Raw genomic sequence first — 25,900 nt, forward strand, 5'->3', positions numbered from 1 at the left:
CTGCAAAGGACTCTTTGAGACATTTTAATGCTAACTTCAGCACAAAGTTCTAATTCTAATTGATTCCAACCCCAGGTTAATCTCAAAATTATTTGCCCCTTGAAAAGTCAAATTGGATGTAAATTTCAACCTCTCAAAATGAATCAAATCAACTTTGATGTCATTCTAACACTAAAGAGGTTAGTACAACATGCCCCTCAATGAAGCTCATACCCAAGGCATGCTCCAAATTCTAGGGTTACCCAAAACAAAGGTGGGAAATCATAACTTTATTCGAATAATTTGGACTTCTAAGCATCTCACGCAAAGGTTCAACCGAGAAGAGATTGCCCTGAATCATACAAACTCTACAAGCTTCTCTAAAAGTTAGAATCTGAGCCAACCTTCAAGTTTATAAGACCCATCCACAAAAACTTCCCAAAAACTCGGCATTTCCTGCAATTACAGAACTAATATTACAAATAACTACAACCATACCATACGAGCATTGAAGCCTCTAAAACACAGCAATGAACAAAATTACTTAGAAAGAAAGAATTTGCACAGCAATAACAATGAGAAAAAAGCCTCCATAAGAGGGAAAAGGCAATGTATTAAAATTAAAAAAATAAATAATGTGCAACAACTTGGCCTAATGGTTGCGTATTTTGTACCTAATCACAAGGTCTTCAGTTCAGAGTCAAATTACACACGCGTGCCCATGAGTTAAGAAAAAAGAGAATCTAATAACAAAATGAATTTCTCCACAATAATGGTGCACTAGAAAATGCCCTCAGCATGTTCTAATAATATTTAGCAAACATAAAGAAAAACCTAAAAACAAATTTTGTCGAAACAATATACAAGTATGATATATGATTTACCTATATTTTGGTAGTACTGCAAGGAAAACTCAGATATTCAAAACTTTCCAAGCTTTACCAGCTTTCTCTGCTTAGAACCCTGCTCAAAATAAGTTAATAGATACACAAATGTAACTTAAGAAAGAATAAAACTGCAAGAATAGTTTCATTTTGAGGTGCCTGTCTGAGTGAAAAGTTTTTTTCCACCCCCTTTACCCCAAACACCTTGAGCAGGTAACACATCAGCTCGCTTGTTTCTTTCTTCTCCTGCAGTATTTTCAGGACTAGTTTGTTGACTACATAGGTCAAGATAAGCTGCAGCCGAACCATCACCCAGGCGAACTCTATTAAACTTTGATGTCTTTTTGTTTTTCTTATGCCGCTCACTTCCCAAACCATGGTTACTAATAGTTTCTCTCTCACTACTTAAATCAACCACATTTGAATTCATATAGCTCGTGCTGCTCCCTTCTATGGCTGATGGAATTTTAACCATGTTTGTTCGATACCCATCCTTGGTCAAAATCTCCACTTCATCCTCCCATCTTTTGGAGGATAGCGACTTGTCTGCAGCTTTCTAACTTGTTCTGAAATACTATCAGCCAATGCATCTTTTGCAGAAGAATTTTCTGTGTGATTAATAGCTTCTGTCTTCCCCTTCCTTATCTTCCCATCTTTTTTTGAAATAGCAGCATTACTGCTGCTTTCTCTTTGATTCTTAGCAAACAGGTTAGCATTATAAGCATCAATAAGTTCCTTCTGTTTCTGGGGATCAGGGCAGAGCTGAGCTAGTTCAAGAACAAGATGTGAAAGACCAAATTGCTCAACATAAGAGAGATATTCCCACGAATTTATAAGACTTTGACGATATTCAGCAGAAATGCTTCGGAATGCTGCATATTTATTCTCATCCATTCCTAAACCTGCGCGGATATTTTCTACCAAAGATTTGTTCGCTCTGTAAACATCCACATGTGACGGTGATTCTGTGATTCTGTAATTGAGAATGAATTCTTTATTTAAAGTGACAGAAGATACAATTTGGGGTGTAGAACTCTCAGAAGAGTCGCTGTTGTGGAGATTAGGAGCCGATGCTGAATGCTTCATTTTCATGTTCTTAAGTGCCCATGCAGAGTTTGTAGAAATAGCAGCTGCAAACCCATTTTCTCCTACCTGAGGGACAGAACTGGAAGATGGAGCCACCTGACTCGACACACCCCAAGGCCTAGCATAGGAAGAAGATGAAGGTGCTGGTTGAGAGATTTGTGTGGGTCTCATGTGGGAAGAACTTGAAGCAGAGGAACCAGCTTCATAGTTTTCAACCGGTCTCAGTTTAGCAGAGTGAAGAATTTTAACAGAACCCTTGTTACGAGGATTAATACGAGCTGCGATTGTATCTGATACAATACTGTCTGAAACCAGTTTGGGCTTTGGTTTACTGCTTACTTTAACTCCATTTAGAGGAGGGAATGATTCTTCTCCCAAACTCGCTCCACTTCTTCGATTAAGAACCTGTGCATACCTGGAAGAAGGCAGTGGTGGTTCGAAATCAGAGAGAGGAGGAAAGGATATTTCCTGAAGAATGGATTCATTTCCAGAGCTATGTCTGTTGGCCGGAATAGATACTGAAGAGATTGGTTCAAAATGTGAAGTAAGAACTAATTGTTCCATTGAACTTGTGATTTCATCAGCTTGACTTGCTTCCCCATGTTCAGCATTCAGTCTACCCTCTGAGATTGCAGTCTCCAAACTAGCTTGGATTGCCATGTTTAGTTGGTTATTAGATGATTCAAGATGAAGATCACGTCTTCTTCCTCGTCGTTGGTCCTGCTCGTTCCGTCGATATCTGAAACTAATAGGTATCTGCAAAAAGAATAAAATCAAACAGGCAAAGCTTAAAATCTAATCCTACTAAAGATGAGTTTTGAGCAATCAATTCACAACAGAAAAGCCAAGCAAAAAGCTAATGTAGCTGCCCGATAAGACTGAAGACTAAAGTTCTGCTTACCTGAAGGGCAGCATTCCTCTTGGCACGTGACATGTGACCCCCATGCTGAATGGCATTGTGCCTCTGAAAATAAAAATTTAGTAAAAAATTGTCAAAAAGTCCCTCATAGCATGAGGAAACTCAACATTCAAACATAAAAATCTGAAGTACTCTAACATGATATAGTTTAAATTGGCAAATTATGTTCGCAATCACCTTCATTTCAGCATCAGTTTGAAAGACAACAAATTTCTTTGCCAAGCAGGTTTCACTTTCACATAAAAAATGATCTTGTCGGAAATGAGTCTGGAAATCAAGAAGTATAAAAAACAAATTTCAATGATAAAGCATAAAGAATAGCAAATGTTGGCATCAAGAAGAAAGACATTGAACTGTGTGATAGTTGAATTCAAACATGGCTCGTTATGAAAGGACATGAAAGAATCATACCTCTAGGTCCTCATAGTTTCTATAATAATCATACTGGCCAGGGTGTTGCCTGCAAAACAGAAATAATGTCGATACATCTTTTAAAGTTATCAGTAACGCTATCAAAAAAATAAAATTTCGTTTCGCATGGTGCATGCAATACCTCTGGCAGATGTGGCAGGTGAAATGTTCTCTAGACATGTGCATATAAAGTTCGGTATCCCCATAAAATGGGTTTTTGCAGAATTCACACATGGGATGCCCTGTAAATCCCCCACGTTCACTCTCGCTACCATCCACCTCTGAACCACCAGTGCTTATGTGCTGCCTCAGCTGTGATCTAGAGTAAAGCTTCTGCTCAGAGATAAATATCTGCTCCAAACTCCAAATATCCAGATGAGAATGAGAGCATTTAAACGTAACAGAAAACCATCTGCATGCAAAAAATTAAGGTGTACCAAAAATAGAAAAAGAAAAAAGAAAAGACTCCAAAGAACATGTGAAAACAACACTAAAAGATTGGCTTCATTAGCTTATTAGCACAATAGTCCTCGCCAATACACCACTTAAAGTCGCTCTAGCAGTTATTTACTTTTACTAACTAGTAAATTTTCAAAAGAGATCAGACAAATTATTGCCTTCTTCTTGTATTCAAATGCATGTGAATCTATGCGAAACACAACATTGAAGTATAAGGGCCCATTTCTGGGCTACTGCTGCTGTAAATAAATGTATTTGTATGAACATTGTGGGAAAATCAATTTTTTTTTAAAGTTATTATGGGTATAGACGTATACTATTAGCCTCTTTCTCCTCTGAAAATGTCGATAGTAGCCTCTTACAGTCAACATAGCTTAGATAGCGAGAAAATCATATAATGATAGTTATCTGGAAAGCAAAATCATGAAAAAACTGCCACAAATGAACTATTAACTAGTAAAGATTGGTGAGCAGTGATTGCAAAGAAGAAAGTTCAAGAGGATTCAAGAGATGATAGAGCTTGAATGCAATTATTTATAATAATTTAAGTAAATAGAAAACAATAGATAACAAGATCCTCTAATTTGGACGAAAAATACCGATTCAGACTTAAAGAAATTCCAGGTTTTTCAAATACATTTACAAAACACAGTGCATTTTTAGAACCAAAAATAAATCAAAATTTGAAGAACTGCAAATAAAAAGTTCACGAGGGCAGCATAAATCTAATTGATATTAAAACCCTTACAATGGACTCAAATAAAGAAAAAAATAAAAATACAATCAAAGAAATAAAATTCGAATAATGATAAAAAGGAAACCACAAAATGCAAAATAAGGGTAACTAATAAATAATAACGGCTATGAAAAGCCAATAAATCTAATAAATTTAATACTCCCCTCAAATTGAAGCAAAGATGTAAATCATGTTCAACTTGAATTTGAAGTCATCGAACAAATGACGAAAAGGATTCTTGGTCAAGATATCTGCTAGTTGGCCATTGAAGGGCACAAAAGTAACACAAATTTTCCCGGACTCAATTTTTTCCTTAATAAAGTGTCTGTCAATCTCCACTTGTTTGGTACAATCATACTGGACTGGATTATGAGCAATGCAAATGACGGCATTATTATCACAAAAAAATTTTAGCGGGATGGAGGTTTGCATTCGAGGTTCACGGAGCATGATGCGTAACCAGGGGCTTCACAGATCCCGAAGTACATGGATCAGAATTCAGCTTCAGCACTGCTCCGAGCAACCACATATTGTTTTTTGATTTTCCACGTAACAAAATTTTCCCGTATAAATTAGCAATACACCGAGGTGGAACATCGATCATGAATTGACCAAGCATTATCAGCATCTGTATAAACAACAACAGACAGTGAGGTGTGACGAGAGAAAAACAAACCTAAGCTCATGAACTTTTAAATAGTGGAGTATTCGATGAAAAACTTGGAGATGGTGCTCTTAGGGGTCATACAAGAATTAACTTATTATACCAACAACGTGACATGTCAAGGCGAGTATGGGCGAGGTAGATGAGTTTCCCCACAAGACGCTGATAGTGAGTCTTGTTGACAGGCACAACATTGGGAATGTCAAATAATTTTTCATTGGGATCCATAAGAACAACCATGGTAGAAGAATATTGTTCTATTTCAAGAGATCAACCACATATTTGCACTGAGATAGGCAAATGCCCTGAGATGATCGAGACATTTTCATGCCTAAAAAGTACTGAAGAGATCTCAAATCCTTCATTTTAAACGACTTAACAAAAATGTCTTTCAAGGACTCAAGTGTAGGAAGATCATTACCAGCAAGAATAATATCGTCAACATAGACAATATGGATAGTTACCTAGCCATTGGAAGAATGTCGGAAAAAGAGAGTGTGGTTTGATTAAGCCCGAGTAAAAGCATAACCCACAATCATATTTGTGAACTTGTCGAACCATACAATTGGGGACTGTTTTAGCCCATAGAAAGACTTTCGTAGCCTGCACACTTGCCCTTTGAAAAAAAATAGTCAAAGCCGGAGGGAGAGACATGTATAACCCTTTTGTAAGCTCTACATTCAAAAATGCATTCTTGATATCTAGCTGGAATAAAGACCAATCCAAATTTATCGCAAGGGACAACAAGACCAGAATGGTGTTAATCTTGGCCGCTGGAGCAAATGTCTCCTTATAGTCAACTCCGTAGGTCCGTGAGTATCCTTTGACAATAAAAAATGCTTTGTTGCGTTTAAAGGACCCATCAGAGTTGAAATTGATGCTAAAAATCCATCGGCATCCCACAGCTTTCTTACCCTAAGGAAGATTAGCGACGTCCCACATATTTGTCCGCTGAAGGACATTCATCTCCTCCATTACTGTCGTTTTCCAGAATAAATCAGCAAGGGCAACCTCAATAGCAGTAGGAATCAAATGGTCTGTTAGGGCAGTAACAAATGTTCTGTAGATCGGCGATAAACTGCGGAATAAAACATAATTTGTCATAGAATAGAGGGAGCATATATGATTGCATATCTTACTAAGAGAACTCGCCTCCTCATTCGGAGAAGGGGTTGTGCTGAGGATGTCACCCGGAGTGGAGTTAAAGTCTGTAAGGAAGTAGCGGGTTTCCAGAGTAGGAGCATTGAAAGAGGTGCGCCGAGTGTAGGCACAGATAGTGGGAGGATGAGATGACTCACTTACTGAATCAGGGGACTCACCGGATGGTACACTTATCGAAATAGGAGGCTCCTAAGTTGTAGGAACACTGGGGGAAACATACATCGAAGTAGGATAAATGACGGTGTCTAAGAACCAAAGCTCCCCCTCACTTTGTGTCGAGCTAGGAAAATATAGAACACTTTCAAAGAAGAAGACATCAACACTCACATAAATTTGTTAGTGGTAGGATCAATGCACAAGTGGAGAAAATCCGATTAACAGGGAAGCAAGACATCAGGACAGCTACGGGTTTGGAACTTGTGAATTTTATAAGGGACTCTATTTATGAGATAAGTGACAGTGAGAATGACATCGTTTCAAAACCGTTTGAGACATTGGATTGAAACATAATGGAGTGAGCAATGTCAAGAATGTGACGGTTTTTCGCTTGACTAACCTACTTTGTTAAAGAGTGTTCGTACACGAGCTATGGTTGAGGATTCTCTTACTTACCAAGAATTCACCAAAAATAAAGTTAAAAAACTCAAGGCCATTGTCGGTTTGAAAGAACATAATAAGAGTTTTGAATTGAGTTAAAATGAAGGTGTAGATGTTTTTGAAGGTGCAGCAACCTCCGTCTTGTCTTTTAAAATGTAAACACACATCACTCGAGTATGATCATTAATCAAAGTCAGGAACTACAATTTATTGGTGTAACTGGGAGTGCGAGAGGGTCCCCATAAGTTATTGTGAATGAGAGAGAATGGAGTGGAAGATGTGTAAATGTGCGGTGAGTAATTGACTCGATGATGTTTGGCTAACTCACATGTCTCACAATTGAAATTAGATATGCTTTTATTAGAAAATATGCACGAATATAAATTTTTAAATAATGAAAACTATGATGAGCGAAACGATAATTTAACAACATAATGAGATATTTAATGACTCGAAATAAGCTACAACTCTTGAGAGGTATGTCCTTACTCTTCACGTTATTTTATTGAAAGTTGTAGAGTGCGACTATCCTCTTAGAAGTTCAAATCATCTTCCCCAAAAGACGATCCTGAAAAATACAAATATCAAAAATGAAATTAACAACGCAATCAATATCATTCGTAAACTTGCTGACAAGATAACAGGTTGCATTGCAATTGAGGAACATGTAAAATACTCCAGAGTTAGATCTGTTGTTAGTACAATTGACCCTTTAACAGTAATAGAACTCGAAAAATCATCGACAATTTTGACGATATTATTCTAGAGCACGGATAGTAAGTCGAGAAAACTTGTGAGCATCCAGTCATGTGATCCGTGGCACATAATCCATGGACTAGAGGCGGAAAAAGCTGTGAAAGACAAATGAAGAGTACTATGCGGACGTGGGAGGTCGAAGGATCCGTAGAGACTTGATGGGCTCCAAAAAGCTTGATCAATTGCTTCATCTGATTTTCATAGGTTCAGAGGATTCCAGGAAGTTTCGAGTAGGAATCGGTTGAGCTGTGGTAGGTTCGGTCGTCATCTTGAGACCCTTGGTAGCAGAGGATTGTCTGAAGGTTTGTATAACGAATCACCGTGAAGTTTCCAACACTTATCCCAAGTGTGGTTAGGTTTGAGGGTACGAGTCATCGATGAATTTCGGTAGGATCACGACAAATGGATACAACTGCAGAAAAGACAGGCGTTGCACAACTGCAGGACTCCTTCCTGCAAAATCAACGACAGCATGGGCAGAGGAGACCGGCGGCCAGTTGGTTGAATCTATAGTAGGAAAGTCGGCAACTACACTCGAACAGAGGCACCAAGGGACCTGCGACAGCTAGAATTGAAGATCCTGTGGACAGGAGAAGACTACGACTTCTGAAACCTAGAGGGAGGATCAGCGACACCAGGAATACATGGGCCGGCTGGAAGACCTCCTGAGATCAGCAGCTGGAAGCAGCGGCACCAAGGTCTGGAGGGTGACCTGGAATTAATGGCTGGAATCAATCAGTGGCTGGAAGACCTCCCGAGTTGCCAACATAGCAGCAAAAACAACCAAACATAATAAAGTTAAGAGAAACCATATGGCAAAAGCAACAACGGTTGGAGAATAGCGGCTGAAGAAACAGTGGTTAAAGGAATAACGACTGAAGGAACCATACGGGAAAACTTGTGTAGTCCCTTTACTGTTCGATGAAGGAACCAAAAGGAACAATATTGGAAAACCAACAGCAGAAGAAAAGCGACGGACTAGGTAGATGCTAGAACCATACGACTATAAAAAATGGCAGACCAAGCAGATGTTAGAATGTGGCTGCCAGTCGGCTACGGTGGAACCTCTAAAGGTTAAAGACATGGCTCTGATGTCATGTTGAATTTGTGACTAGAGCGACATGAATCTCATTGATACAAAGGGGTATTTAAAACCATACAATGGACTCAAATAAAGAAATAAATAAAAATACAATCAAAGAAATAAAATCAGAATAACGATTAAAAAGAAATTGCATAATGTAGAATAAGGGTAAATAATAAATAATAACGACTATGAAAAGCCCATAAATCTAATAAAACTAATACGATCGAATACAAGATCCACTATTTTTAAGAAAAAATTTAAATTTAGTTCCAAAAAATTCAGAACTTCTACAAAAGAGTGCACAAATTGAGAGAAAAAAATCAATTTTCAAGAGTAGACACGTCTCTTATCCATAACCATATAACCAAAACTAAGAATAACAACTATATATATAGTTATACAAAAAATTCTGAAAATATGGAACAGAAAAATGCAAATAATAAAAGCAATGTTAAAGTTAGAGAAAAACAATGAAAAGCTACGATACGATTGACTAAGATTCTAACTGAGTTAAAATAGTACAAAAAGTGCCCAATGTGATCAAACCATTGGGTAAAAAGAACAATAGTGTACGTTTTATTTTTTTTACCACAAAAAATATAATAATAATAATAATAATAATAATAATAATAATAATAATAATAATATCCAGTTGCAGTTAAACCCTCACTCATGGTATGAAGTTGCATCCTTCATTCCAAGTTCGAAACCTCACAAGCTCTAATTGCATTTCTCTGCAGGCAAACCCTCACTCATGGTATGAAGCTGCATCTTTCATTCCAAGTTTGAAACCTCACAAGCCCTAGTTGCATTTCCCACCCTTAATGATATCTCCTTACAGTCAAACCCTCACTCTTGGTATGAGGTCGCATCATTCATTCCGAGTTCGAAACCTACACAGGTCCTAGTTGCCTTTACCACAACCCTTAATAGATATCCCGATTGTTGCATATCCTGAAACCCTTAATACACATCATAGTCACGTCTCCCACAACTCTAACTAAATCGCATCTCCCACATCCTTCAATTAACCATGAAGGGCGTCACTCTCTTACATCCTAGTGCGTGATCATTGTTGACCTGTCTTTTAGTACAACAAGGTCTCTTAACTTGATTTCAGTCTCTGACTACTTATCTTCCTATATGAAGTAAAATTGACCCATTTTTGTCAGAACTAATAGTCCATTGTGTCCATCTTGAGAATTTAATTAGCCAAGTCTAAAAGACCACCTAAGTGTCACTCCTTACTCCAACCAAACTAGGGCTTAATTGGCTTATCCCCTTCAAACAAAATTATACAATTTAGGTGGTTTTCATAGGTCTAGAAGGCTCATTGAACTTGCCTTGTGATCACCTGATTGGCACCATCACATCCAAAAGGTTTTGTTCAAAGTCTGTCATAGGTAAATTTTGGTGTTGCCAACACCTCCAATGCTCGTTGGTTCAGGTATCACCAACTCTGTTCTCAATACCGACTCACCCACATTTTGGAGCCTTCTCCATTATAGTTGCCCAATGACATATGTTACAACCCCTACACCATCTATCACAACAATGAACACCACCTCCCTCATTGTATAGTGTTCTCTCTGCATATCTTGATGTGCTCTCTGCTCATTGTCTGATGTCATCTTGTTGTCACCAAAACATATATAAGTCGCCGCTCAATGCCACTATCCAAACAACAGCTCGGCACTCACCCAACCTACTTAAGATGTCATTTCTTAGGTCAAGGCCTAAAAATTGATGTTCTAATATGATCAGGCATCAAGCACCTAGGACAACATTGCATGTCCTGCTTTCCAGGAATAGGGATACTAAAAAAAGATCCCAGTACTGATCAGATTGCCTCCCTTTTCTAGGAAGGATCCTAGGTGATGCTACTTCTAAGAGGAACTCTCCTTGCGCAGCCCAACATCCAATGCTACTTGTCCCATTCCAACCATGGAGATGATAGATCTGCTTCTGCTGTGTGTTGAATGAAGCCAATGCTGAGAGCACTATTTTAAGGTTTGGGTTTTTATGTGGGTGGCCGATAAAGGTTTGAAGCTCTTACTCCTCACATCACAATTTCTCTCATCCACCTTGAAAGAAGTTGTCAACTGCCTTCCCCATTGATTATGGGATGACAACCAAAAGCATTCAATAACAAAGTGTGAGCCATTGGACATCACCAAATTCACATGGAAGGTATAAATCATTGACATCTTTCTGACCTTTCCAATCAAAGTGTGCATTATTGATTGCTCATGAGCCGTATCAGGGCCCTGCACTTAGTGGTCATCCCTTTATGCACTTATCTCATAGTGATAGAGAGTTTTCTTTTAAACCATACTACTATAACTCGGAATTGATATGAATACAAGGGCACTAACTAGACATTTTCTGAGAAAAAGATAGATATAAAGATAACATAATAACATGCAATATTAAGCGGATAAAAGCGAAAAAAAACTCATCTTATTGTCATGATTGAAACCTTGCAAATATAGATGAATAGCGATAAATTTATTTTTTATTCTTGCCCAGTCTAGTAAACAGAAAAAAACATCTCCTATCACCCAGAGTATCAACGCAATAAAGGCTCACAGCCGAATCATAAGGTTATTGAAATCCTAATTATCACTAAATTCAAAATTTGGAGTAGAAATGTTCCAATAATAGTAGCATCTATCTCAAAGCTAATATAACCCAATAATTAAGTGTACATCCCCGTAAGACATGAAAAACTATCTTAGGTTCCACAAAAGAGATTAAAATTGGCTCCAAACTCCAAGTATAGACATGACCTGATGAAGGAATATCATTCATTAAAGGGATTAAAGGTCGAATCTAAACATTCGGTTGTACAACTTGTGCTAGAGAGTTAAATTTTCTCAACTTAAAATAACCCTTCAAACAATACGAGAATTTATTATGCCCAGAAATCCTGCATGAAGAATAAGGGTCTGTTTGGGGCAGCTGCAGCTTATCCAGCTTCTGCTGATAAGCAGCTTATCCTGATAATCTGCTGATGACCAGCTGATCCGGATAAGCTGTCTGGCTGTTTGTGCGTCTTGTTTAGTGCGTCTGGAAAACAACTGATTCTGGAAAATTGACCATTTTGCCCCTGTTCTGAATAAGTTGTTTAACTGTTTGGTTAGTGCGTTTTGTAAACAATTTATTTGAACAGAAAATAATACAAAAAATTGTTTTCAAGAGAAGTTAGTTCAATAATAATAATAATCTGAGAGGGAATGCATATCAGCTTTAAGAAGCATTTGTGTGATGATATGGAACAAATTTATGAAAATGATCACAAAACTCGATAAATTTATATAATAGTAAGCAATTTCTATGTATTTATGTATCTAACACCTAAACTTTACTTTTTACATTTGCACCAACAAAATCTTTCATATCATATAAAAAATACGACCATTTTAACTTCTAAAAAGTAAAATATAATTGATCATAATAGAAACAAATAATGCAGAAAGTGATGTGGTTTGATTAGCCTTAGAGGGTGCAATCTCGGGTGCAATCTCCACTATTAGGCAATCTCCACTATTAGTTGATCATAATAGAAACAAATAATGCAGAAAGTGATGTGGTTTGATTAGCCTTAGAGGGTGCAATCTCCACTATTAGTTGATCATAATAGAAACAAATAATGCATAAAGTGATGTTAAATACGATGATAGGTTTTTCTCACAAAAGAAAGAGCTCAAAAGAAATTCCTCATCCTTAGTTACCCTACTCATCAACAAAAAAAATAAATAAAAAAACACTTCTTTTCATGTTGTCTAATATGCAGTGGTAAAATTCATTACATCTACAACTGCCTAGTGAAAGGACTTATGTTAGCGCCATTAGCATCACTTTTTTTTTAATCACAAAATAGGTATCTTGTACTAAAGTTCCACCAATTCCTCTGGGATGAAACAATGTTACACTAATATTCTACAAAAATTATGGAAGTCTTTAACACATTTTTCTCCCTTCTATTATACAGGTTTTGAAAAGTTCTAAGACACAACAGAGAATGTTCTCAAATTCCATCAATTCCTCCAAGAATCTCAAGCACCCAACACATCTAATAAATATTAGGGATAGTTACATACACAACCTTCAAAAGATTGCTATTTACAAAACTAGACCTCAGCTGATTTTTTGAACAAACAAACTGATACATTTACATGTACCACTGAGAATTTGATAAAAAAAAAGAAAAATATGAGTTTGGGTTTCATCATGAACTTTGATATGTGTGAGAATTTAAAAAATCGGATGAAAGAGGTACTTGATTTGTAAATTGCAATTCTTCGATTGCTATGTATAACTGCAAAATGTTATTGCAGTAGTTAGCTTCCTGCCATTGAAGCTAAAGAATGTAAAACAAAAATTTTCCTTTACCTTTCTTTTAAAAAAAATCAACATTTAAGCCAAACAATGGTTCAAAACGAACCGCTTTTCCCATTAACAGCTCAAGATAACCTACAAAACCAGAAAAAAAAAATAAAAGAGGTACTGTGAAAACCTTCTTGAAGTCATGGAGTTTAAGATAGCAAGCAGCCCGTGAAGTCATGGAGTTTAAGATAGCAAACAGCTCGGTTGCTATGCAGCGCGATCTTCTGAGATTTGTTCTTCGCCATCCCTAGCGCCTCCGTATAAAGCTCAAGAGCATCTCGATGCTTTAATTCCCGATACATCTGATGAGCTCTCTCAATCTTATTCAATGTCGTCTCCATCTCCATACAGATATTGAGAAATTAGCAAAGTTAAAGGGTGGGGATAGATCCCCTTCTCCTTTCCCTGCATTGAGAAAGCCAATTACAGGTATAGATCGAGAAATCAAGGTAGTTGAAGATGGATGAGATGAAGCTAACTCCACGGAGAGTCGAGGTGGACGACGGTGAAGGGTGGCCGGCGGTGAGTCGAGGTGGACGACGGCGAGGTGAAGGGTGGCCGGCGGTGAGTCGATGTGGACGACGGCGAGGTGAAGCGACGGAGTAGCCAGAGAGCGAAGGTTCGTGAGAGAGAGGTAGAGGCGTAAGACGAGGCACGAAAACGCGGATCGCGGGTATAACCCCACGATCTGCATGTAATAGAAAAAATTAAATGCAGTTTTCAAATAATTTGTAGAAACGTGCAGAACAAACACATAGGCGACGTTTTCAAAACACCGCCGCACTTATAAGCTGCCCCAAACGGACCCTAATAGAATGGGATGTTTTCAAAATCAAACCTCTTGCAATCCACACTCAACCTTAAAAATAAACAGTAGCAACCAATTCTGCCAAAATATAGCCACTGAAAGATGGACAATACCAGCATCCACTTAAAAAAAAATTTCAAATATAAAACCCAAAGGATAAAAAGTTGTTTGATTGAAGTAATGCAGACGAAGTCTCAAAAATATAATCCAAACTAAAGTGTTGGACAAGTCCTCAAATAATTTAAAATAGGGAGAGCAATAGCATATGCACAAAATATCCCACTAAAATAATGCGACGAGAGAAAAGTCTAGTGTGGCATGCTTCTAAACAAATTCTAATGATGGCATGATGAAGTTGATGGGCCATACAGAACAGTCACTCTCCATATAAGTTAAACATGAATTTACAAATTATATCTATGTTGGGTTGGCCTTAAGAAGAATTTGCCCAAAATGGAAAGAGGAAGTGGCCTAACAAGTTCAGAGATCTCCTCAATGAAGAGGAGAAGATTTCCCAAGAAATATAACAAACTGGTTTTGTCAAAGTCTTTTTAAATCTTTGTGAAAAGATATAGAAATATGTTTGGGCAAAGAAGAATGCAAATATGAAACATTCAAACTACCAACCACATTAAAAAAAGAATATGGTGGGCTGACAAATAGAAGCATGGCCACCAAAGAAAAGGAAGGAAGGGGTGGCGAGCGTGAAATGGAGATGTAGTCCCCAAAAGAGTGGAAGGAAGAGAAAATTCAACAAAACAAGAAAGAATCAAGGAAGAAAGAAGTTATGGGACTCTAACAGGGGCAATCAACCATTGTCCTAAATGTAGTCAAAGGCATGTCGCCCCAACGTGAGGAGGACACCAATGGCAAGGATTTGGAACAAGGAAAAGTGAAATTTACTTAGAGGGGGTGAATAATAATTTACACGGGAAAAAGACTCTATGGCGAAAGCCTTGCCCATGTAAGCATGCAATTAGGAAAAGCAAAGCTAGCCACAGAGAACAAGCCATAGCAGCAATCCTCGAGAGCAATAGCAATTGCACCGAACAAAAGATAGAGACAAGCAAACAACATGTATTATGCGGTAGCATAAAAGGCCCAAGTGCGTTAAGTGCAAGTGCACTAGGATGCATCAAGACAAAACTACTAAAAGAATTCAAGATAAAGCTTCTATATGGGAGGAAGTCCCAACGCAAAAATGCAAAAAGACGTAGCTTAAAAATGAATGAGTTAGTATATATGATAGGAATGCTAAGTCGTATAAGAAATTAGGATGAAAGGATTGGGTACTCTTTAGCAAACTCATACGTTTCTTTGCAAGAGATTGCCATGGAGGGTTTTGTTGCCTAAGCTAGAAGGTTAGAGAACCCTGTCCGTTGCATCAGGTTGATACCTTCATTGCTTTGGTGCTGCCAAAAACTAAAGTTTGTCAATTGGATACCTTGAAAAGAAACCATTGACTCTCCCGAGATGACCTATCTCTAAGCATCCCAAACCGAATATAATAACCATGGAATGGGGATATCATGGTGAGTAACAAGAAGGGTATCAAGGCCAGACTTATGTAAGCACAGCCAAACGAAATTTATTGGCAAGCCCAGACAAGGGCATGCATTATTTAGGCAAAACCAAAAAAATGAACTAAAATGAATGCATTTGGTTGATTTGATTCAATTTTGAACAATGGTCCTACTTTTGATTTTAAAAAATTTAATATAAAAGTTTCCATATTTGGATCGATTATAATATTCATTAAACCAAATAAACCGAAAAACCAAATAATATTTGGATAGAGAAATTAAATTCACTTAGAACGACAAGTCTATTACCATATTTATGTGGCAGGCCTCTACTATTTTGTTGATCTCATGGTCCACTAGAGAGAGAGAGAGAGAGAAAGAGAGAGATGATGAGAAGATAAGATGAGAGAAATAAAATTTTCAATTTTTAAGTAATTACTTGCATTTTAATAATTTTAGACATAATACTACATTTTAGTTTGCTCAAAATCATACCAGTTAAATCCAATTATATTTCATTTTAGTATGGATGTTTTAACAAAAGATTGAACAGTTTAATCCTATATATTTCGAATTTCAATTTCACTCATTTTTTATCAATCTGTGAATCGATCTATCCAAATAAAACAATTACACACACACCTACGCCCAGATCAAAGATAATTAAGTACATAAGGGATTGAAAGGCTATAAAGAATGGTTGAGACGATAAAATAATCAAAGTGGGGTCTGTTCCTTTGTATTCTCAATCCTTTCATGCGGATTAAAGCCTTAAAAACTGTCATTATTGACTCTTAAATTATAGATTCAAAAGCCATGGGCCACATGACACGTTGCTCAACAACATTTAGCACCTACACTCCTTAACAAAGTAATGAAAAATTTTATTTTGTTGATAACTCTCTTACCACTGTGATAAGATTAAAAAACATCCAAATCATCTAATTGTTTATTATAAAGAACCTTCTTCAACAACTTAATTACTGAAAATTCAAAATATTAATTTTTTTTCAAATTTATGTTTTCATGAGAGATTAAACTAATTATCTCACACTGTCCTCATACACATACATCAGGACAAAGCTATTAGAGGGACTCAAGATAGAGCTTTTATATGGGGAAGTTACGGTGCAAAAACACTAAAAGACGCCATGTAAGTGAATGGTTAGGTAGATATGCTAGGAAAGCATAATCGTAGAAGCAACTAGCATGCAAGGACACAAGATGATCATGAGAATTGAGTACCCTTTACCAAACCCATAGGTTTCTTTCAACGTATTTCCATGACGCATTTTGTTGGTGGAAGGAAATGTTGCTTGATTAGAAGGTTAATCTTTATGGTTTATTGCATCATGTTAATTCCTTCATTGCTTTGGTGTTGCCAAAAACTCGAGTCTGTCACTTGGATGCAATGAAACAGGCCTTTGGGTCTCCCAAGTTAACCTATCTCAAAGCATCCTAACCAAATACGATGACCATGAAATGGAGATATCATGGAGAGTAAGAATGGTATTAAACCCAGACACATGTAAACACGGTCAAACGAAATTCATAGAAAAATAAAGATAGGGGTGGGCATTATATGGTCAAAAGAAAAAAAATTGAAAAAAAGTGACTGCATTTGGTTGATTTCAATTTTGAATAATGAATAATTATTCAACTTCTATTTTTCAAAGTTTTAATATTTGGTTTTTATTTTTCAGAAATACTATGATCTTCATTAAACCATATAATTAAAAAAATCAAATAATATTAAAATAGAGAAATTAAATTAATTTGAACTGGATATTAGGCTCTGTGTGGCATGATCACGCTATTTCGTTAATCTCATGATTCATTAGAAAGAGAGATAAATAAGAGATAATAAAGTGTTTAAATTTTTTTTTTATTTTAAAGCAAAACTTTAATTCTTAATAAGACTTAATACTAAATTTCGGTTTGATCAAAATCAAACAAACTAAATTGAACTATATTTCGATTCAATTTGGTCAACTTTAACAAAAGATAGATGAGTTGAGTTTTCCAGATATTGGATTTTAGTTTCACTCATTTTAAAAAATTCGTGAACCGATTCATCCAAATAAACCAAGTGCACATCCCTAAGACAAAATCAAGAAAAATAAAAATAAATTAGAGATTGAAAGGCTTAGAAGATTGCTAAAGATGTTAAAGAAATCTAAGTGGTGTATACTCCTTGACACTCTCAAGTAAGTTCGTATTTTCAAAATTGACTACTGAATCAGGGGTTCAAAAGCCACATACACATTACACATTCCTCATCAAATAAAGAACTACATACATTTTCTCCGAATAATACAAAATTTTTTTGTTGATGGCTTTCTTACCACAAAAATAGGCTTAAAAAACATCCAAACAAATCAACAATTTATTCTAAACGATCTTCTTTATTTTCCCAAGAAATGAACTGAGCAGTCCCCTTTGTCATCGAAAGAGAGACTTTTTATTGGCCTCATCTCATTAATATAAAACTTATATACAAACAGAACTATGAAGCTTGAAAATATATAATTGAATCTAATTTACAAATATCACCCCTGAATACGCAAAAAAAAAGTAAATGCCAGCGGACTAAAAATAGAATTTAAAATCAAAATTAGAGTCTTAATAATAATAATTCGTGCAAAAAAAAATGAATGTAGATAATTTATTTTAAAATGATGTGGATGTCTAAAGCTTTCAAATTTAATTGCATCTAAAAAAAAGTGCAAATGCATCAAAAATCATGCAAATGCATCAAAAAGCATGCAAATAGAAATACATCACATAAGTACAGGAAAAATTGTAAGCAAACACAAATACATCACAAAAGTATGACACTTTGTGCTAGCGCTTCCAAAAGCAAGAATGCTTACAAAAAACACATCAAATATGTCCACGTGCTCTAGCAAATGTGCTAAATTCTCGAACATAATACCTGAAAAATGCTGCATGTACTAAAAAAGGGAGAGAAAATAAACAATCCGAACGTGTCTTGCCTCAAGAAACATACAACCATTTAAAAATTATTCAACTATTTTAAAAATTCATAAATTCTTTTATATTTAGAACGCAAACTCATAATGAATTAAATGTAAATTCTTGAGGAAGTTGTGGTAACGACAGGGTGGAGTCTGAAGCCTCACATTTAGAGTCCAATCCTCCATGTCCTAAAAACTGAAGTTGTCAAGACTCGGACCGCATGAAAAGTATCCACAAAACAAATACAAAACAAATCTAAACAAGCACAAAAAAAAAAAAAATGCAAACTCATACTATCAGCTTAATTCAGCAAATTTGTATTATTATGAACTGGGAATGAAGTGTTTTTCTTTTTTTTTTTTTTTTGCAAATATCAGAAGAAAAAAAAAACAGTCTTGCTTTTCTGCTTGCATACAACTTTCAATGTCTCTGAGAAAGAAATCATTTCAAAAAACATAAAACCTCGATATCATGCCTACAAATGCAATCACAAAGATTAATCCCTTGATCCTATCATCTATGTTTGAGCTTGTTGATGAGGTACATCACAACAAATTTTTAAAATGAGTTTAAATCATATAAACCCAATCAATTATAGATGAGAATTGAGACAACAAAGCCTACAAAGCAAAGAATATTCAAACAAAATTGGATCACATGTAAATCATGAATTTGATCCCTATAAACCCAATCAATTATAGGTGAGAATTGAGTCAACAAAGCCTACAAAGCAAAGAATATTCAAACAAAATTGGATCACATGTACATCATGAATTTGATCCCCTAAAAACAGTTTTGCTTTTATGCTTGCATACAACTTTCAACGCCTCTGAGAAAAAATTATTTCACAAAGCATAAAACTTTGATATCATGCCTACAAATGCAATCACAAAAGTTAATCCCTTGATCCTATCCTCTATGTTGAGCTTGTTGGTGAGGTACATCACAACAAATTTTTAAAATGACTTTAGATCATATAAACCCAATCAAATATAGATGAGAATTGAGTCAACAAAGCCTACAAAGCAAAAAATATTCAAACAAAATTGGATCACATGTAAATCATGAATTTGATTCCCTGTAAGCAAACAAATTGAATTGAAAATTTTGAACATAACAAAATGAAGTCATTAAAATACTTGATGAAGGTTGCGTAAAAAATTTCAACTAAAAGGGATATTATCATATAAAAGTGCCAAATCTCGATACAAATTATTTCAAGCTTAAGTCTCAATGAAATATGAAAATTTCAAAAAATTTTGTAAAATAAAAACAAATACAAATAAAATCTACAACTTAAAACTAAGAGAAAAAAAAACCATCATTATTCCACAATAATATATCAAGAGTGAATTTTAATATTATTTTAAGTTCACAAATGACCAATTTCATACTAGATATCTCTATAATCACTCTCAAAGATCTTAAGCTAATAAAGACTTGACACATGTCCTCAGACCATGTGATTTTGCCAATAAATGATAACACAAAAAAGAATGATTATGACCAACACCCTCAAACATGGTAATTTGCCGTAAAATAACATCATTAAATTATGATCATGGCCAAAGCCCATACATTCATTAATTGTTTAAATCCCTTGAGTGGTGAATCATGGAGTACACTTCAAAAATTATAAAGCCATTTTTTAGGTAATGTTGATTTATGATTATCCACTAGAACAAACATTCACCAAGAATCCTTCAATCGGGTTATATATTCATCATTACTTATCATCTGCTTTAAGCTAAAGATGATAAACATTCAAGTATAAAACTAAAATACTTGATACAATATGTTAAATATTTAACACATAATGACTAGCCTAAGAAAATTTCTCTGATCATTGAGAGAGAATTAATCATAAAAACTTGTGCCAATGAAAAATTTAAAATCTTATCTTAGAGCTATGAATATATGGTCAATAAAAGCAAAAAAATCATTTCAATGCCTAAAACATTATATGAGACAATGGCAATAAGGAATAGAAAAATAAAACATAAAAAATTATGGAGCTACCTACACAAAAAAATATATATGATGCAAATGAGTGTTTATAAAGAAATATATGGTCGATAAAAGCCTTAGGAGATGTCAAACAAGATTAATGGCTAAAGGTTATATTCAAATAAATGGAATAGATTACTAGGATGTGTTTGCTCTGATTGCAAAGATGAATACAAGAAAAGTTCTGCTATCATTAGTTGCAAACTTTCATTGGGACTTGCAACAATTTACCCTCAACATATATTCCTTTATGGTTATTTCAGGGAGAAAATCAACATAGATATTCTACCTAATTTTGGAGATCTTGATACCAACTAGGTCTGCAAACTTAAAAAGGTATTATATGACTCAAATGGTGACATTTTGCTTGGAAAGATATAAAAAAGTAATAATGGCCATATTGTACCAGTCAAGTCAGAGGCATCACACCTTGTTCAAAAATTTATTGATGAATCATGAAGCTATAGTTGTAGTAGTAAATGATAAGTAAGAAGGTAAATCTGTGTAGTAATGCTTCATATGGAGTTTGAGGCAAAATAGCTAGGAAATTGAAGCAATTCCTAGAATTAAAGATGCTCACTCACATTAGGGGATCTTAATTTCATAACAAAAGTATGAAACTGTCAATAGAAGAAAATTGGGAAGTTGGCTCGTAAACCTGCTTGTAATTCAACTGATCTGTATTGTTAGTTGGCAAAAGCAAAAATAGATTGTTTTATGACAAAGAAATGGATCAAAGGTTAGTAGAAATTTTATATTGCACATTTAAGACTAGTTATAGTTTATGCTGTGAGTGTAAAAAGTCAATTCATGAATGATCCTGGGAGGATATTATACCTATCAAATAAATAACGAGCAACAAAAAATTTTAGCAAGAATCAAGATGTAGAACAAGATTAAAATTTAGAGAGATGCAGAAGGGATATGAGGTTAGTATGGATGAAAGATTTAAGTGGGAAGACCACATGAAACTTTATTGTGATAATAAAACAACAACACATATTATACAATCAGGTGCAACATGATAAAATGAAGCAAGTTGAAATAAGTAAAAATTTTACAGAATAAAATTAGATGCAAACTGTACAATATATGTCTACAAATGATCAGTTGACAAAGGCATTCACATAATGCATTGTCTCAACAGATTATTACCAAATCGAGAGTAAGGACAAATATTCACCAGCTTTAGAGAGATTGTTAGTAATGCATGGTTTCAATATATAATTAAAACATCGAGAATGAAGATAAATATTCATTAGCTTTAGAGAGACTATACATGACATATTTTGTTCTCCGATATTTGACTAAACATTTATGAAAAAAAAAACTAACTATTGCAGACGATAGAATTAAAGCCAATCAACAATTTCCATACCAAGAGTGCTCCTTATGGCGATAACTCAACTTAAATCTCCGATGGTGAATTCCCCCCCCCCTTCATTTAGAGGAATTTTAATTCATTTTATGTTTCTTTTTTTGTATAAGTTTCCTTATTTTCTTCACGCTTGTAATTAGATTCCAATGAGATCAACACAATTCTCTCATATTTTCTCAAATATGTCATAACTTTATTGTGGTCCCCCACAAATGCATTAAAATGAAACATGGAATTCCTTTATTAAGTGATCCCATCATCATCCAGGTGAAATAGAAAAAGATAAGGTTTCCAGTTTGACTAGAGAAATTCAAAGAAAAAAAACTTAATGCTTGTTTACTCGAAAAGAGAAACTATTCCTAAGAATGAACAAAGAATAGAACTACAAACAAAATATAAACAATAAATGGGTAATATAAGCCCAATTAAATAATCAGTACAGAATTTTTAGTTTTCGGGGATCAATAAATCTTCTTTAAGAAAAGATAAATGTTTTAATTAGCTGCTCATCTACAAGGATATTCAGGATAGTTAAGGTGCTAATCGTCATAATAAGCAAGAGAAATGTTTCAACTCTGAAAATAATATTTGAATATTAAAAAGCAGAACCTTCACATACTGAAATTCCATAAACAAGCTACGGTTTAAGCACCATGCACACTTGAGCTAACTATGGTGAGGTCTATAAGATCATGAAAATCTAAAGAAGAAAATGAGTCGTGTAAGCAAAGCAATTATATAAAGTGGAGAAGCAACCAATTTGTCAAATTCAGCAATCATTTTAACCAAATACTAGTATTAAATATGATTTTCACAATAACCTCTAAGAAATTGCAAATAAATGATTTTGGGAAGAAGTGGGTGCAATACCAACCTTCCTTCCTTCCATACATAAATTGCACATGAACATTTTATGTTGATGGTAGAGATGGTTCTTCAACTGCTCTATGTCCTTAAATTTAAGCTTTTTGTTACTGGTGCCTCTCCTTGCTGCCTCAGCGTTCTTTTCACAGATACTACATGAAAGCCTGCACATTGCGCTTATCATTTTGTAATGGTCGGCATCATCAAAGAATGCCTGTGAATCCTCATGGTACCAGTATTTCCCATGCTGGCCTTCTGTAACACCAGGTGGGAACTCCGAAAAATTTACTTTTGTCTCAGTAAAATTCCCCAAAGCCTGCGATACAAGGGCGGCACATCAAGCTTTACCATTTACAATGCATTTTATCCAGACAATATTAAACTTTTAAGAACTTCAGGATCATAACAAGTAGAAAATGAAGAAGAACTATAAATTAAATCAATAGTTTTGGTTAAAACTAGACACTTCATTTCCAAAAGTGAAACATTATCATGAGATATTTTAATTTCAAGTAAAATGAACTTCATTTTCCTTTCCAAGTCATTCACTAATTCCTAAACCTTTGATTACATCTTAGCAAGACGTTATAATTTTGACTTTACAAAATTTATAATTAAGTCTTCAAAAGTGGTAGGTAGCCTAGATTATTAATCATAAACGTATGAAATAACAAAAGAGAGGAGCCCTAGATCCTTAACCCACAATAGAGAGATTTATAACAAACATAGTTGATTCAATCGAAAGAAAGCAAATGGAGCCTGAATCCAATCTCCGTTAAGATCTAAACCAAACTAAATCAATCTCAAAAGATCAAGCACATAAACAATAACTTTTAACACGGACAAATAGATCGACCGAAGCATGCTCATCAGGAAAACCATGAATTTACCCTAGTTATGAAGACAGTGGGGCATTCAGTCTTGCATATGCAGCAGCGGCGATCGCTGAGAACGAAGCGGAGGCGGACAACACAAGTTGAACATACATCCCGATGACCGCAAGATCCATAGGCGACCCACTCGAGGGATTCGGCACACACCGCGCAGCAGTCTTCCATCTGAAAAGAATTTCCGCCGCCGGAACTTCGTCGGAGATCGTAAGAGGCGTAGAGAAGGCAGGCGGCAAGGGAATCGTCGGCGAACCTATAAAGAATTAAAAAACCCCTATAATTTCTTCTATTTAGGCTGGCGGCCCTAGAAGGTCGGTTTTCTTGCCGCTAATTTGTTCATTTTAATATTAAGAAATTTCATTGAATATTAAAAATCTATTTTATTTTAACTTAATTTAAATTTTATTATAGCAGAAAACCAAATTCCTAAAGTACATGGTCCATGGTCTATAACACATGAGAGTCTCGTCGGCCAGCATCTGAAGGCTTTAAACTCTACAGAACGAGTTTATAAAGGAGCAGCACAGCTACGCCTTGATATGCCGCTCTTACGTCATGATGTAGTGCCCTTACGTCATGATGTGTTGTCCTTATGCCGCTCAGGATCACGTAGAATTGATCGCATGAGGCTGATCCATGGTTCGACCATTTCACCGTTTTAGAGGTCGAACCATCAGCTCAATCAGTTATGGACAGTTCATAGCCAAAAATGGCAGTCATCACCGAACCTCAATCAAACCAATTGATCTTGTCTGATTTCTAAACCTTAGTTTGGACTATCTTTATCCTAAGAAGAAGCATGATTAGGTAACTAAGAGTTGACTAAATGGAGGGGGGAAATAGAGACTCAAGTTAGTAAATGATTTGGGGTGTTTGGGTAAATCACTTTTCTAAAAGGAGAATAAATTGAGCTAGTAGAGCTAGTGTTGATGCGCAACACAATTGATTAAAACAACTCGTCTCAAGGCAATAACATTCATATATCAAATATATTAGAAGTTTACTTCTTATCTTCAAATCATTACAACATTTTTGCTTTTGACATTTTAGCCCAAAAACAATAACATTCATATATCCACCATTATTTAGAAACATCAAACATACACGTATCTATACTACTTATGCTACAATGTAATCTCGTATATTTATTTATCAGCTCTATTCCTATGCCTGAAATAAGCTACAGAAGCAATTGCATCAAGGTTAAGCAAAAAAACTTAATAGATTTCCCAAAATTTATCATGCTTATATATTTTCCAAACTCTTTTATAATCCTTCGTGCGCCTTTGCACCATATAGAGAACCGACTGTCTGTTCTCTTTCAATCATGTAGACAAACTCGTTAAGTCCCCTTCAGGAAATATGTAAATCTATCAAATTTTATGTTGAATGAATATATAAATGCCCATTAAAAAACATATTATTTTCTTCAACTCACAATTAATTCCTTCTGGTTGAGCCGTTTGGTCCGTTTGCTGTATTAGATGTCCATTTGTCAACATTTATACGAAAGTTATATATATATATATATATATATATATATACACACATATATATATATATATATGAGACTATTATCAAGCATCAATGGGGATGTAACATAATCAGATCAATTTTGCGTTGTTTCACCATAGAAAACAATTAGATTTAGAAGCCACAAATGACCTTACATATGAATTTACACACATACCACCTAATTCCTATGTATTTAATTACACCTCACATAAAAAAAATATCACTTTTTTAACTTTTGAAAAATGTGAGATGTGCCTTTTCATTATATAGGCAATGTGGCATCTATATGTAAAAATTAAAATTTCAGTGTTAGATATGTAAATACTTTGAAATTAAGTGGTATATGTGTAAAGATTCCATTATTAATATGTCACGTGTAATAACTATTGCATGAACCAAAAAATCATAAATTTCATAATGCCCACTTCCTGATTTGTAAAAAAATAAAATAAAATTGAAACAACATCAACAAATTTCATCATCTGACACGAATCTCGATACAATCATTTGAATAAGAAACATTTAAATTTTAATTAAGGCTATGTTTGGAGTTGCGTTGCCCAAGAAAGCTGCTGTGGGGAAGCTGCTACAAGGAAACTGGCTGGTTGTTTGTTGCAGCTGTGTAAAAACAGCTGTAGGGCAGCTGTTTCTGGAAAAATAATAATTCTACCCTTGTTTAGTTAAACTGTTTGGAACAGAACAATGACAGTCTTATAAATGATACAATAGAAGCAAAAATTCACTTCACAAACTAAAAATGTAAAAAATTGACTTCTAAGACAAATATAACAAGTGCAACTTCAACAAT

At 35.2% G+C, this 25,900-nt stretch overlaps 1 protein-coding gene across 1 annotated transcript; it reads right to left on the reverse strand.

The window, feature by feature from the left end:
• Nucleotides 1–573: 573 nt before the first annotated feature.
• Nucleotides 574–23,856, reverse strand: LOC110021554 (zinc finger protein 598-like). Its single transcript, XM_020720089.1, is given in 8 exon segments — nucleotides 574–1,383; nucleotides 1,386–2,705; nucleotides 2,851–2,913; nucleotides 3,046–3,135; nucleotides 3,280–3,328; nucleotides 3,422–3,630; nucleotides 22,698–23,003; nucleotides 23,578–23,856. Coding segments are annotated over 8 exon segments (2,580 nt in total). The 5' UTR covers nucleotides 23,746–23,856; the 3' UTR covers nucleotides 574–1,008.
• Nucleotides 23,857–25,900: the final 2,044 nt, after the last annotated feature.

Source organism: Phalaenopsis equestris, unplaced genomic scaffold (assembly GCF_001263595.1).
Source record: "Phalaenopsis equestris unplaced genomic scaffold, ASM126359v1 Scaffold000135, whole genome shotgun sequence".
NCBI lineage: Eukaryota > Viridiplantae > Streptophyta > Magnoliopsida > Asparagales > Orchidaceae > Phalaenopsis > Phalaenopsis equestris.